The following is a 13,197-nucleotide window of genomic DNA, read 5'->3' on the forward strand; positions in this document are numbered from 1 at the left end:
GCATGTGTTTGTATTTATTTATGCAAAATAATTGCACACAGTGCACACACATTATGCAATAACAAACTTTTATTTTCTATGCGATTAATCTTTTGAAAGCCCTACTTTTTAAAGATAAATGTCTTATTGGACCAGTGTTCCAATTCATGTGTGTGAATTTACAACCAATTTGTTTTCAGATTTTTATTTTTGTCCATTGTGATGTTTTGCAATGAACAAACGACACCAAGATATACAACCAATTAAAAAGAACGCTTCTTTAATATGTCATTCAAATTAAATTAAATATTGCTTTGACCCTGAATAAGGTGTGTGGTGCCCTTTTTTAAATTAAATGTGTGTATGCCCAGATAATGATGTTTCCAGGTCTTTGTTTCAGTCAAGAGGGTCAAGTGATGTCTTTAGATTTGGTGACGCAGCCAAGTGATCAGGTGACCTTCGCTAGAGTTCAAATCTTACGGCCCTACTGCAGCCCAACTCATCACCTAGTGCCACCAGGTGAGTTGTGCCATTTTAGCAGTTGCTCGATAAATAAATGCATGTTAATCTACTGACAGCTGCAAACTGAGCACTGACTAACCATCAACACCCACTCTTTTAACACTTTTCACTTTATTTATATATTGCATTCATCTGACAGAAGCTTTTATTTAAACAAGTTAGATATACATTTGTTATTACAGTATGTACGTTTCCTCGGAATCGAACCCACAACCTTTGCAGTGCTAGCACAATAATCTACCAATTGAGCTACAAGAACACTGTGCCAAAATAAAAATTTCATTAAACCCTTACTATCCAACTAGGTTGTAGTTCTTTACTAAACGCCTTCAGCTGCTGTTCCATGATGCCCATGTGTAACACTACTGGGGGCTGTGTCAGTGGGCAGTATTGGTGTCATCTGCTGGAGATCTGTCTACCTGTCACCAGTCCTTGCAGCCCATACCACTCCTCTATCAGGGGACGTGTGTTCACCCTGCCCCCCCGCTACCCTGCGGCATCACCTTTCTTCCACTTGATGGCAGACATGGCATTGAAACTGGACCCAAGTGCCGACCACACATATATCAGTGTACGTAGCAATACCTGACTTAATCAATACTTGAGTGTTTGACATCAGTAATTAAATTGCTCATATGACTATTGCCATGGCAACATGCAGAAATGTTGTCCTGGGTTGTGTGGTGAGGTTCCTCAAATTTTTGGGCACACTTTTCTCCAGGCCAATATATGGTTGTCCCTTGGTTTGACCACAAAAAATGGGTACCTGACTATCTGTGGTATCTAACAGTATTTTACTGAGTTTGACACTAAATAAGTTATACTAAATTTGTGACTATTTGTGCAGGTTACAGTTCAAGACAAAGACATCACAGTCTATCCTGATGACATCCTGGCAGTACAACATACTCGAAGAGCTGGAGACTTTCTACATTGTGTTGGCGGGACCAGTTCGGCCTGGCGCCAGAGTTACCTCTCAATGCACGGGCCTGAATGGGGGGGCTGGTTTGAGGGAAGTTTGTCTGCCCAATCAGGAGAAGGCCAATGGCTAGATGGTCTCGTCTGTGACATCCGGGTGATTTATGAGGACACTATGTCACACTATGGTGTTCCCACAATACCCAGCAGCATGCAGACTACTATGCAAACCAAAGGTCCAAACAAAATACAGAGTCTTGTCACAGGGTTGCAGGTGCTGTATCCAAAGCTTGACAAAAACAACCAAACGCATGTGGCCGTCAACATCCCAACACTTGTTGTCATCAAAATTGCTTCAGGGGAAAATGCAACCAGCTCCTGGTCGGCTCCTGTGTATAAGAACAGAGTGTTGTTCCATTCCTCTTGTCCTGCCGAGATGCCCGAGGCTGAAGAAGGATGCGTGAGGTCTTCTCCCAACATGTGGTTCTCTCACGTGTACATGATGCTTTCAGATGAAGGGGAATATTTGCTAAATATCACAGCTTCAAACAGCTTGAACTCCCAAAGTCTTAGTGTGAGCGTTGTAGCTCATATTCCAGTTACAGGGCTCAGCATCCAACCTCAGGGCTTCAGCAGAGTTCTAGTGGACATTCCACAGGTACACATTTTTTGTTACTGCACATGAAAAGTTTGCTTGTGACCTTTTAGCATATGATGGCTACTGGTATTTGAAGGAAATGTTTCTAGAATGTCATCTAGAATGTCAAGAATTGCACTTTAAATGATTACTTAATGAATTTTATCTACAGTTGTTTACAGCTTCAGTAGACACCGGCTCATCGGTGAGCTATACGTGGGTTATTGATGGCTTGGCTCAGTTTCCACATATTGGGAAGTCTTATAGTGTGCTTTTTAAGAAGCCAGCCGAATACAAGCTTAAGGTAATCATGTTAGTATGAATGAAATTTGTGAACAGACATTTTTAACTCCTACATGAAATTATTTTTCTAATTTATTTCAATCATTACTGCTTTCTCTATACTAGGTAATTGGAAGGAACCCTGTGAGTTCTCAGTTTATTGAAGTCAAGATTACAGCCGATCTTATGACCCCATTAGCCGACCTAACAGTAATTTCCATGCCAGAGGTCATTGCTGTACACATCTCATCTATATACACAATTCAAGTTAAAGCTGACATCTCTATAGGAGTTACAATAAGGTTAAAATCTCAGAATTTTTTTTCTCAAATTATGGATTAAAATTTGAGTTTTTAAAATCATATTTAATTATGCTATATTATATTATAAATGACTTATATTTTCAGATGGGATTTTGGTGATAATACAACTTCTGCCAGTCACCCAATATCCTCTGCCGTAGAGATTAAGAACGGCTATCTACACCAAACTGTCAAACACATCTATCTGCAAGACTCCATCCATCATACGTATTCTTTCCCAGGTACAAGCAAAAGTTAAATATAAATATTTTATGTTAAGTCTATAGTTTTAGATTTACATTTAGCATACACTTTTAACCGAAGTAACTTCCACAGATTAGGAAACAATAAAGCGATATGTCATAGGAAAGCCATAGTACAAAAGGTGCTTATACCAAGATACAAGTTTCCAATATTCAGAGTGTGGATGCTAAATTTGGGATATACATTTTTTTTTGTACTAGGTTAAAACAATATCTTTACATATGCTTTTCCTGCTTTGAAATGTAAAGCCTTTGTTCATATGAGCAACCTAACATACAGCAAAAACATTTATCCAACAAATGGTGTAAATTTAGGGTGGGATTAGTTGTTTGGGTAACCCGTCATCATTTTGCAATTTTGCTTACTGGTGCTTACTTCATACATATGAAGAGTTTGGTTCCAAAACGCAATAAATCCATTGTGTCTAATTTGGGTAAAAATGCGGTTTCTAGAAAGTGACAAGATGAAAATCACTATTTTCTGAACTTTTTTGACAGCGATCACCTGCAAAATGTTTTGGTTCTGCTCGATTTTCGTTGATTTTGAATAAAATAATAGAAAGTTTTTCATAAGAACCCCTGGGGTCAATGTGTTAGCATGACAGAAGCTTGATGCTGTCGTGTGAGAAAAAGCAACAGCCTGCATTTTTTATGTTGATGGCTTACGTTTCTTCCCCACCACAGAAAACCACCACAGGTTTATCAATGCCATCAAAAGTATTATTTTGTTTTTGTTTGGTTGTTGATCACGAAGTACACGGGTCAGTCAATTTTAAATGTACATTTTACCGATTACCTTGGTGTCATCGTCAGATAAGAAAGTAAAGGAGCAGCTCGCCAAATTGGTTTACATTCGGGTCCAGTCAGGTTAAAAAAAAATTGCCACTAGTTAGGACCGGACTCGGGTCTAATTTTCTCAGGTTTGTCTCAGGTCAGGTCTTTCTTTTAAAAAAACTATTTATGCATGTCGGGTTCGGGTATAAAGTGATTCGGGTAATTTCGGGTCAGGTACATTTCTAGATAAAAGTAGATGAGGAAACTAGGATTCTGTGTGTATTCAAAGTGCCGCCATTAACCTTTACAATGCATAAAATGGTGCGCAGTGATTTGAAGCGAATTTATTGCATTCTGCAGAGAAGGAAGACTTGTGTTAGTCGCAGTTTGGAAAAAAGGGAGAAAAGATGGCAGAATAACACAGCGGATATCAGATTTCGCCTAAAATAAGAATTTACTTTTTAATGCTGACCTGATACAACACTGATTTTGGTGGTAACTCTTTTTTTAAATGCTGTTATCGGGTTTTGGAACAACACTCTTCATATGCTCTTCCTGCTTTGAAATGCAAAGCCTTTGCTTATATGAGCAACCTGACATAAAGTAAAAACATTCATCCAAGCAATGGTGTAAATTTAGCGCGGGATTAGTTGTTCAGCCAGTGGCAGATTGTTTGGGTAACCTGTCATCATTTTGCAATTCTGCTTAATGGAGCAAAACAACAAACTTCGCCTTTAAATAGCTACATATATAACATTAATGGGTGGTTTCCTGGACGGGCCTTATCCCAGACTAAATTGCATGTTTGAGCTGCCTTCATTTAAAAACACCTTGTACTGGCATATCTTAACAAAATGTATATCAGTGGTATTGTTTTGTCTTAGGATGCACATCAGTATTGTTTTTTGTAAGTTTTTTTTAAAAACTATGTAAATGTCCTAATATAACTAAGGCCTAGTCCTGGATTATTCTATTCTAAACTCTGTCCGGGAAACCGCTTCTGAGTGTTTATAGCATTGAGAAACATTCACCAACTAAATTATCTTTTTTAGGTGACTACACACTGAAAATAGAGGCTTACAACAAATATGACCATATTGAAAAGGATGTAACTGTTAGAGTAAGAACTCCACTATCAAGATTGCTGGTGTCATCATCTCACACCATCTGTCAAGTCAACTGCACCATCCTGTTTGAAGTCTCACCATGGCCTTCTTCATACGGAGTGCTTTACTCTTGGAATTTTGGTGATGACTCCAGTAATATGAAGGAATATAGCAGGAAAGTCAGCTATGTTTTTAAAAGACCAGGTACATACAACGTCACTGTCTGGGCCAACAACACCCTGTCAGTCTTGACTAACTATACAGCTGTAGAGGTAGTTGAGTCTATCTCTGGTCTCCAGTTGAATTACACCAGCTACATTGAGCTCAATGGCATCTTTGAAATCATTGGCAAAGTGTCTTCAGGCACACATCTAAAATGGACATTTGATTTTGGAGATGGTTCCATATTAAAAGATCACTCTGAAAGTTCTGCCTCCCACATTTACAAGTCTCCTGGAAATTACACAGTTCATGTTATTGCTTATAACGGTGTAAGTAAAGAACACCAGTCAGTCAATGTGGAAGTCTTTACGTTATTTATAAGTAACATTTTGCCATTGGACTGCATTGTGAGTAAGGCCGAGATTGATTTTTTTGTATTGGTGAAAGGTTACATTCCTCTTTTGACTTTCCACTGGGATTTTGGAGATGGGACACCATCATCCGTTGTTAAAGGAACTGCCACCATCACACATAGTTTTCTCAATTCAGGGACTTACACAGTTAATGTAAATGCTTATAGCCCAGTGGGTTCGGCCCATTATCAAACCAGCATATGTGTGCAAGACCGAATAACAGATGTTGTACTGCAGTCAGCCAAGAGCGCTGTAGCTGTGAGTGAGGAAATATGCTTTAATGTTTCTGTGACTCCCAAATTTAGGAATTACATGTTTTGGTGGAATCACAACTTTTCTATTGATACCCCAGTTATAGGGCAGTCACACCATTGCTTTGTTTTTACAGAAGAGGGTTTTTGTGAAATTACAGTGCTGGCAGGTAACAAAGTCAGCAATAAAACAGCAAAAATGTCAATCTTTGTTCAAAGGTCCATATCTAATCTATCCATACAATTCGAAGGTAACCATGTTGCACTGATTGTAAATCACCCTTATAACTTCTGGGCTGAGCTTTGTGGTAGGACAGCTGATTTTCAATGGGATTTCGGAGATGGTTCCTTAAAAACGAAGGGTCAAAATCAATCACACATTTTCCCCTTTTCTGGCAGGTTTCAAGTGACTGTCACAGCATCTAATGCAGTAAGTTCAGATTCAGTGTCCATAGAGGTAGAGGTGCAGGCACCTCTCTCATATTTAATGGTTAATACCAGTCAACCGTTTGCTGAGGCGGGAACAGAGGTATTGATAAAAGCTCAGACTGATTTTATTAAGAATGTCAAGTTTTACTGGACTGTCAATTCTTTGTCATCTCCAAAACTTGGAACATCAGAGTTTTGGTATGTGTTTCCTAAAGCAGGGGTATTTCAGATTAAAGTCACGGCACAAAATCTTGTCAGTCTGTTGGAAACCACATTGCATATTGAGGTCATCGAGAGAATACATGGGGTTCGGATCCTATGTGATGGCCTGCGGTCTGCAAAATATTTTATGACCAATCAGACTTTGGTATTGACAGCATCTGTGGCACATGGTTCTAACTTGACGTATGAGTGGCTAGCACGTCAAAATATGATTAACAATGTAAGTGATAGTGAACAATTTCAACTATTTACTAACAGTCCAGGTGATTTATATATCAGGCTAGTGGTTTCAAATGTTATTGGATCAATAGATAGTGAACTTTCATTGAGAGCTGTAGAGTTTGTTTCAGGTGTGAGCATTTCAGTGCCAGTGAATGTTGTAACAACAGAAACACCAGTAACCATCTCTGTCAATGTAACATCTGGAACAGACCTTCAGTACTCGTGGTTCCTGGGCTCTGAGTCTGTAATATCGGATGTGCCCTTTATTCTGCACACCTTCAAAGTTATTGGTGTGGTCAACCTTAGAGTGTCCGTCTCAAATGTGTTTGGGTCTGTTGATGCAACCAAGCTACTTAATGTTCAGGAGAGCATATCTGAAGTTGACTTTACGATTAACGGACAATCCAAACCCTTTTTTGTCACATCAAATAGCCTCCTGTTTCTCCAAGGCTCTGCAAGGAAAGGGAATGTCCTACACTGGGAATGGGTTTTAACTTTTAGCAACAATACTGTTATCTTTCTGGCTGACAATCAAACGGTCAGTTATTCTTCTGTGGATGTTTCAGATCACCATGTTTTACTCAACGCTTCAAATGACATTAGCTGGCAAACTGTATCGTATATTGTGTTGGTTCAGGATCCCATCCAAGGACTTTCGCTAACGGCTAGCAACAGCGTTGTCTGTGAGAGCGATCCTGTTATTTTCAAACCATTTGTTTCACAAGGAAGTGATGTTTTCTTCACCTTGGAGTTTGTGAATGAAAGTTCCTCTGTGGACATTCAGCAGAATTTTACCACTTCATCTCTTTCAGTTGGAAACCACCTGGTAAAAGCTATAGCAAGAAATAATGTCAGTTACCAAACAGCTGTCATAACTGTGCAAGTGGTGGAAAAAATTCAAGACTTACATCTGATTGGCTGTTGCTCTGCTGTCCTAGAAGCCTTAAAAATTTTTACTTTTCAAGCATCAGGAAACAGTGACTCACAAGTCAATTATAACTGGACGTTCCTATTAAATGGAGTCTATTCCTCACAGGAAATGGGGCGAAATGTTCACTTCACACCTATTACTAATGGATCCCTGTCCATAACACTGAAAGCTGATAATGGCTTCTGCTCACAGTCCCTGAGCGTTACAGCAACAGTACAGAGGCATGTGAAGAAAGTTAAGCTTCTTAGCTCCCATGACAAAGCCTTTATGGACTATCCAATACATTTTAAAGCTATCACTGATGGAGGCAGTGACCTTAAATTCATTTGGGATTTTGGCGAGCCCAATGGAGGAACCCTGGTTACAGAATCCAATATACAAGACCACATATACAATCTAACTGGTCGATTTGTGGTGCATGTAACAGCTTTTAATAACATAAGTCAGATTTCAACACAAATGGCAATGGATGTACAAAAACTGGAATGTACCCGGCCTCACATCTACATTGTAGGACAATCTAAAGTAGTAAAATCCCGATCAAGCCTTTTTGAAGCAAAAGTGGACCTTAGAGGTTGCATTACACGCAAAGCATTTTATCTCTGGGAGATTTTCAAGAGCCCTGATTGCTCAGCGACGGACAAGGTATCCTTAAATGATTCAATAGATGTTACAACACCCCTTCTTTTACTTCCAAAGCACACTCTAATAGTGGGAAACTACTGTCTGACATTTACCACCGGACTTCAGGGAACTCCCATAAAGCACCATAAGACCATAAAGATTGCTGTGGTACACAGTCAGCTGGTTGCTCTGATTAAAGGTGGCTCTCATAGGATCTGGTCAAGTCAAAATGATCTCATACTGGATGCAACTGAGTCATATGATCCAGATTCAAAAGCAGAGGATATTAATCTGTTTCGATTTCTTTGGGATTACCATATTGAGGTAAAGTACTAAAGGCCACAGATCCTGTGTAACTACTTGTTTACTACAGTTAACACCTATTATGTTTATGTGCTTCCAGAACACCACATCATCATCTGCAGCCTTTTTCGCACTTCATTCAATTCCAAGAAACTGCAATATTCTTATTTTTCCTAGAAGTGCCTTGTTTCCAGGAAGAGTGTACCACTTCACTCTCACCCTGTACAAAGACGGACGACAATCCGTCTCTGCGTCACAGTCAGTGAGTGTTAGCTAATTCACCTTGCTCTTAGCCATTAGATGTTTCATTATACGAATGTAAAATTAACAATCCGTTTTCATTCATTCAGGTTACAGTGTATGATACCCCTTTGCTATCTGTGGCTGTAAAGTGCACATCCTGTTATTCTCTGTTATCATTCCATATGAGTCACAGCCAATACATAGCTTTGGCTGGCCAATGTTCTTCTTTTAAAGACACTGTACAGGTACTCTAATACTATACTTGTCTATTTTCGCTGTTTTTCACTAGAAAATAACACGCTGGCTGCGTCCGAAATCACATACTGTGATAGTAGGTACTGAATTAGATTTTAAGTTTGGACATACTACCTCTGCCATGTTGATACCTCACATAACTTACTTCGTCATAACAACAAGTTAGTCATTAACTGGAATGACGTTAAACAAGCACGGGATCATGGGGTAGCATGTGTATATCGAATAAACACTTCGGGATCTTGCCAGAAGTAGTAGGTCATCTGGGTACTTTTTATCTACTGTTTTTCGAATATACTACTTGCTTCACCTACTGCTTTTCGCCTATTGGAAGTAGGTGGTTTCGGATGCAGCCAATTACACAAATAAGTGTTCTTAACTTGTTAAACATAAGGAGCTCAGATGCAAAATTTGCTAAGTGCCACCTCCATCAAAAATGAGTTAATGATATTGACCGAATGCTCTCGACACATATTATACGTTTCTCAAATATTTTTACTTTAAATCCACTTAATCCGGCCTCAAGCCATTCAGAAATACCAGAAACCATTAAACGCCACTGTGATTTTTCAGCAAAGCCCTCTAAGTGCATGGAAGATGAATTGGATGAACGACGACGCACATTTGTCAAGGTGGAGAAGAGTGACTGGAAACTTTTTTATAAGTTGAAGTGGAGATTTTTGCATGCACCTAGAGGGTTTTGCAATGAAAGACAATTTTGTTAAATACTAATAAAGTGACATTTGTGAAAACAAGGCTTTTCAATTACTGACCAATAACCATTTCATTGTTATTAAAGTGAAATTACTTAACCTAAAAATAAAAGTCTGATAAAAATGCTAATTTTCAAGAAAACATTTACAAGACACACTTAGAAGGTTTTGCATCTGAGTTCTTCACACATTCCAAAGACAAATTCACAACAAATTTCAACAAATGCTTAAAACGTCATTTATTTTAAATTAGAATGTTGGTGTTGCAGTATGTTGCAGTTTGTTGGATCAGTGTAAGCCTTAAATTCCCATAACAAGGTGGCAAAAATTATAGAAAAACCTTTTAAGAGTCTAACTGTACGTTCACACCACCGCTGACTTGAGCTTCCAAAGTAGCTCAGGCCACCTGGTCAAGGACACTTGTCAAAAAGTACGGGGATGCTTGTTGACGCTTTTGGCCGCTTTGAACTTTTCTCTGAACTAATGTTTTGGTACGAAAGTTAACATCGTATGTTTTTCCGGAATCAGCCAGCGAAGAACGTCTAGGCTGTATTCTGATTGGTTGCTGGCGTTTTGCTTGCTGCTGAACCGCGTCATAGCTCATTCGCATAAAGTTGAGCTTCTTTCAACTTTTTGATTGATGCTCTAGTCGCTCAAAACGTGACGTGTGAATGTACAGTCAGTCCCTAATATGTACCCCTCATTTCAAACAAACTTTTAATCACTATAATAAAAAATAAATGCAACATGAAGTCAAGACAACCTACTATTTTAATTTTTGACTTGTGATAACATGACATAACTTATAAAAACAAGTTTAAATTGTTTAACTTAATTTGTTAAGTTAAACTAACTTAAAATATATGTTGATTTGATATCATTTTTACAGTGATGTTATACAGAACGCTGAATGCATTTCTATTCATTTTAAAACACTTAATCTTACAGTACACATGGACTGCTGAGAATCATAGAGGTGAAGCTCTAAGTCTAAATGAAATCACTACCACAACAGGAAGCCTACACAGAGAGATGGTCATTAGACCAGGTGTGCTGATAGAGGACCATAAATACACCTTCACTCTCAATGTGTCTGAATCCTCCTCTGGGCTTTGGGGATCAGCAAGCATCACTTTAGTTCCCAACCGCCCTCCCTACGGTGGCATTTGCACGCTGTCACCAGATGACTACCTTCATTTCTTGGAAACCAGAGTCTGTTACAGCTGCTCAGGTAGTGTGGTTTCTATAGTACATACTGTTATTTGCACCAAAGTGATGACTCTGTAGTTTGACCCAATATTTTTCCCTCAATGGCAGGGTGGATGGACGATGATGATGGTGAGTCAGCTCAGCTGATATTTTCACTGCAGGTGGCACAGTGTGAAGACTTCGGGCCATTATGTCCATTGATAACACTTTACAGAGGACCTCAGAGCACGTTTGGCTCCTTGGTGCCGCTGGGCAGTCCAAGCACAATGAAAAACAGATCTGTTATTCATGTGCTGGTGAAAGTTGAGGACAGCATGGGGGCTTCTGTCATCACAGTGAGAAAGTCAGTCAATTCTTGGATATGCAGTCTTTAAATAAACATTTTCTTTTTAAAGGCTTAACAGCTCACAGCTTCATAGTAATATTTTGAGATCTTCTAGGAAACTGACAGTGCTGTCGAGTGCCCATCACTCAACAGAGTGGTTGAGAAACACAAGCCAGTGGGAATTCAGGGGTTTGCTCCAACAAGGCAACCCACAGGACATCATACAGTATTCTATTGCCCTGACCAGCCAACTTAACCAGGTAACTGGGATAAGACAAACCAGATGTCTGGATTTTCTGGCTTTATTAAAGTATTTTACATTTTTAACAAATAATATATATATATATAACCTCAAACAAGTTCTGGGTTTTCTGGCTATATATATGAAGAGTTTGGTTCCAAAACGCGATAAACGTCATTTTTGGAAAAAAATGAGTTACTGCCAAAATAAGTATTATATCAGGTCAGTAGTTAAAAGTAAATTCTTAATTTTACGCAAAATCCAATATCCGCCGTGTTATTCTGTCATCTTTTCTCCCTTTTTTCCCAAAATGCGATAAACGCCACTCTTTTTTACAGAACGCAATAAATCCGCTCCAAAAATTACAGCGCACCATTCACGCAATGTAAACAAACAAACTTTGTACTTCATGATCAACAAACAAAACAAAATAATACTTTAATTGCATTGACCTGTGTTGGTTTTCTGTGATGGGAAAGAAACGTAAGCCATCAACATCTAATAATTTCTGCGAGATGCACTCGGGAGACGGGTGCTTGTTCTCCCAACAGCATCAAGCTTCTCATGCTAAAACATTGACCCCAGGGGATCTTATGAAAAACGTTACATTATTTTACTCAAAGTCAACGAAAATCGAGCAGGACCAAAACATTTAACAGCTGATCGCTGTGAAAATGTAAAGAGACGACGTCAAGTATAACCGCAGCAATGACAGTGTTCTTAATATAACAAAGTAAGTGTTTTGGTTAATGCCATTAATGTTTATTTTTTAATCATTGTATACCACTAGTCAACTAAATAAATATAAAATGGTAAAGATGAATGCACATTTATACATTGATTTAATAGATTTATAGCATTTTGAAATAAAAAACTGTCATGGATTTATGGATTTTGTGGAAAAAAGAATTCGTTTTTATAATAAATCTTTGAAAATCAAGTTATGGATTTGAATTTTTTATGTTTTTATAACCTATGCTATGTGAAAGTTTGTAACAGAAAATAGTGGTTTTCATCTTGTTGCACTTTCTTGGTATAGAAAACACGTTTTTACCGAAATTTGTCAAAATGGATTTATTGCGTTTTGGAACCAAACTGTTCACACATATATATATATATATATAAAACCAAATTCCAAAATTTTACCAAATAATTTTTACCAAATAAAACCAAATTCGATCTCTTCAACAGCTAAAAACCATCAACCCTCAAGAGATGGAGGACAAGATTCAGATGCGAGGAGTTGTGACTCAGGCCCTGGCATCTCTGCCGGTCTCCTCTATTCAGAATGCAGCTCAGATCAGCTCAGCCTTATCCCAATCCACAGTAAGACCTTTCAAAAGAGACGACACATACAGCCCAAAGTATAACAGAGCAGTTCCCTATATGCCTCCACTTTCAGTATTAATTACAGCTCAACACAAAGCACGTCAGCAGCTTTCTATAGATCCAGTACAGTGCAATTATACAATGTGACACAAAAGGCAAAGGCTCATCATTGAATATAGACTTCCCACTGTGAAACCCTCAGTTGTGCTGAACATAATGAGGTGTTGAGGGAATTCAGAAGAAATAGCTAAGAAAATGTATTGCCATATGTGATATTGTTTAATGCAGATGATGATAAGAGTGCACATTTTATGTACTGGGAAAAATTTTGTCTTTTTTCTGTCTGCAGGTGATTCCCTCCGAAGTGCGGTGCGAGAGCTGCCACGCAAAGGTCCTGAAGGTTACCGAGAAGATGATCAAAGTAATGCGAGAACAAACAGAACAGAGTGACATCGACCCCACAGAAACCGGCAGGAACATTCTGAATGTTATAAGTAATTACATTCAGCCTTCTGTAGATTTAGCATTCAGTGTGATATTAG

The 13,197-nt window shown here is 38.6% G+C and overlaps 1 protein-coding gene across 1 annotated transcript in view; it reads left to right on the plus strand.

Moving 5' to 3' along the window:
- Positions 1 to 354: 354 nt before the first annotated feature.
- Positions 355 to 13,197, plus strand: part of pkd1b (polycystic kidney disease 1b) — a 30,111-nt gene continuing 17,268 nt past the window's right edge. The window contains exons 1-14 of the mRNA XM_055176173.2: positions 355 to 498; positions 807 to 1,072; positions 1,349 to 2,077; positions 2,229 to 2,360; positions 2,465 to 2,640; positions 2,746 to 2,882; positions 4,730 to 8,361; positions 8,441 to 8,602; positions 8,691 to 8,828; positions 10,500 to 10,782; positions 10,869 to 11,103; positions 11,201 to 11,345; positions 12,518 to 12,652; positions 13,005 to 13,149. Of these exons, the coding sequence (XP_055032148.2) occupies positions 357 to 498; positions 807 to 1,072; positions 1,349 to 2,077; positions 2,229 to 2,360; positions 2,465 to 2,640; positions 2,746 to 2,882; positions 4,730 to 8,361; positions 8,441 to 8,602; positions 8,691 to 8,828; positions 10,500 to 10,782; positions 10,869 to 11,103; positions 11,201 to 11,345; positions 12,518 to 12,652; positions 13,005 to 13,149 (6,457 nt within the window). The 5' untranslated portion in view covers positions 355 to 356. The remainder of the gene's footprint in view (positions 499 to 806; positions 1,073 to 1,348; positions 2,078 to 2,228; positions 2,361 to 2,464; positions 2,641 to 2,745; positions 2,883 to 4,729; positions 8,362 to 8,440; positions 8,603 to 8,690; positions 8,829 to 10,499; positions 10,783 to 10,868; positions 11,104 to 11,200; positions 11,346 to 12,517; positions 12,653 to 13,004; positions 13,150 to 13,197) is intronic.

This window comes from Misgurnus anguillicaudatus, chromosome 4, assembly GCF_027580225.2.
Source record: "Misgurnus anguillicaudatus chromosome 4, ASM2758022v2, whole genome shotgun sequence".
Taxonomy (NCBI): Eukaryota; Metazoa; Chordata; class Actinopteri; order Cypriniformes; family Cobitidae; genus Misgurnus; species Misgurnus anguillicaudatus.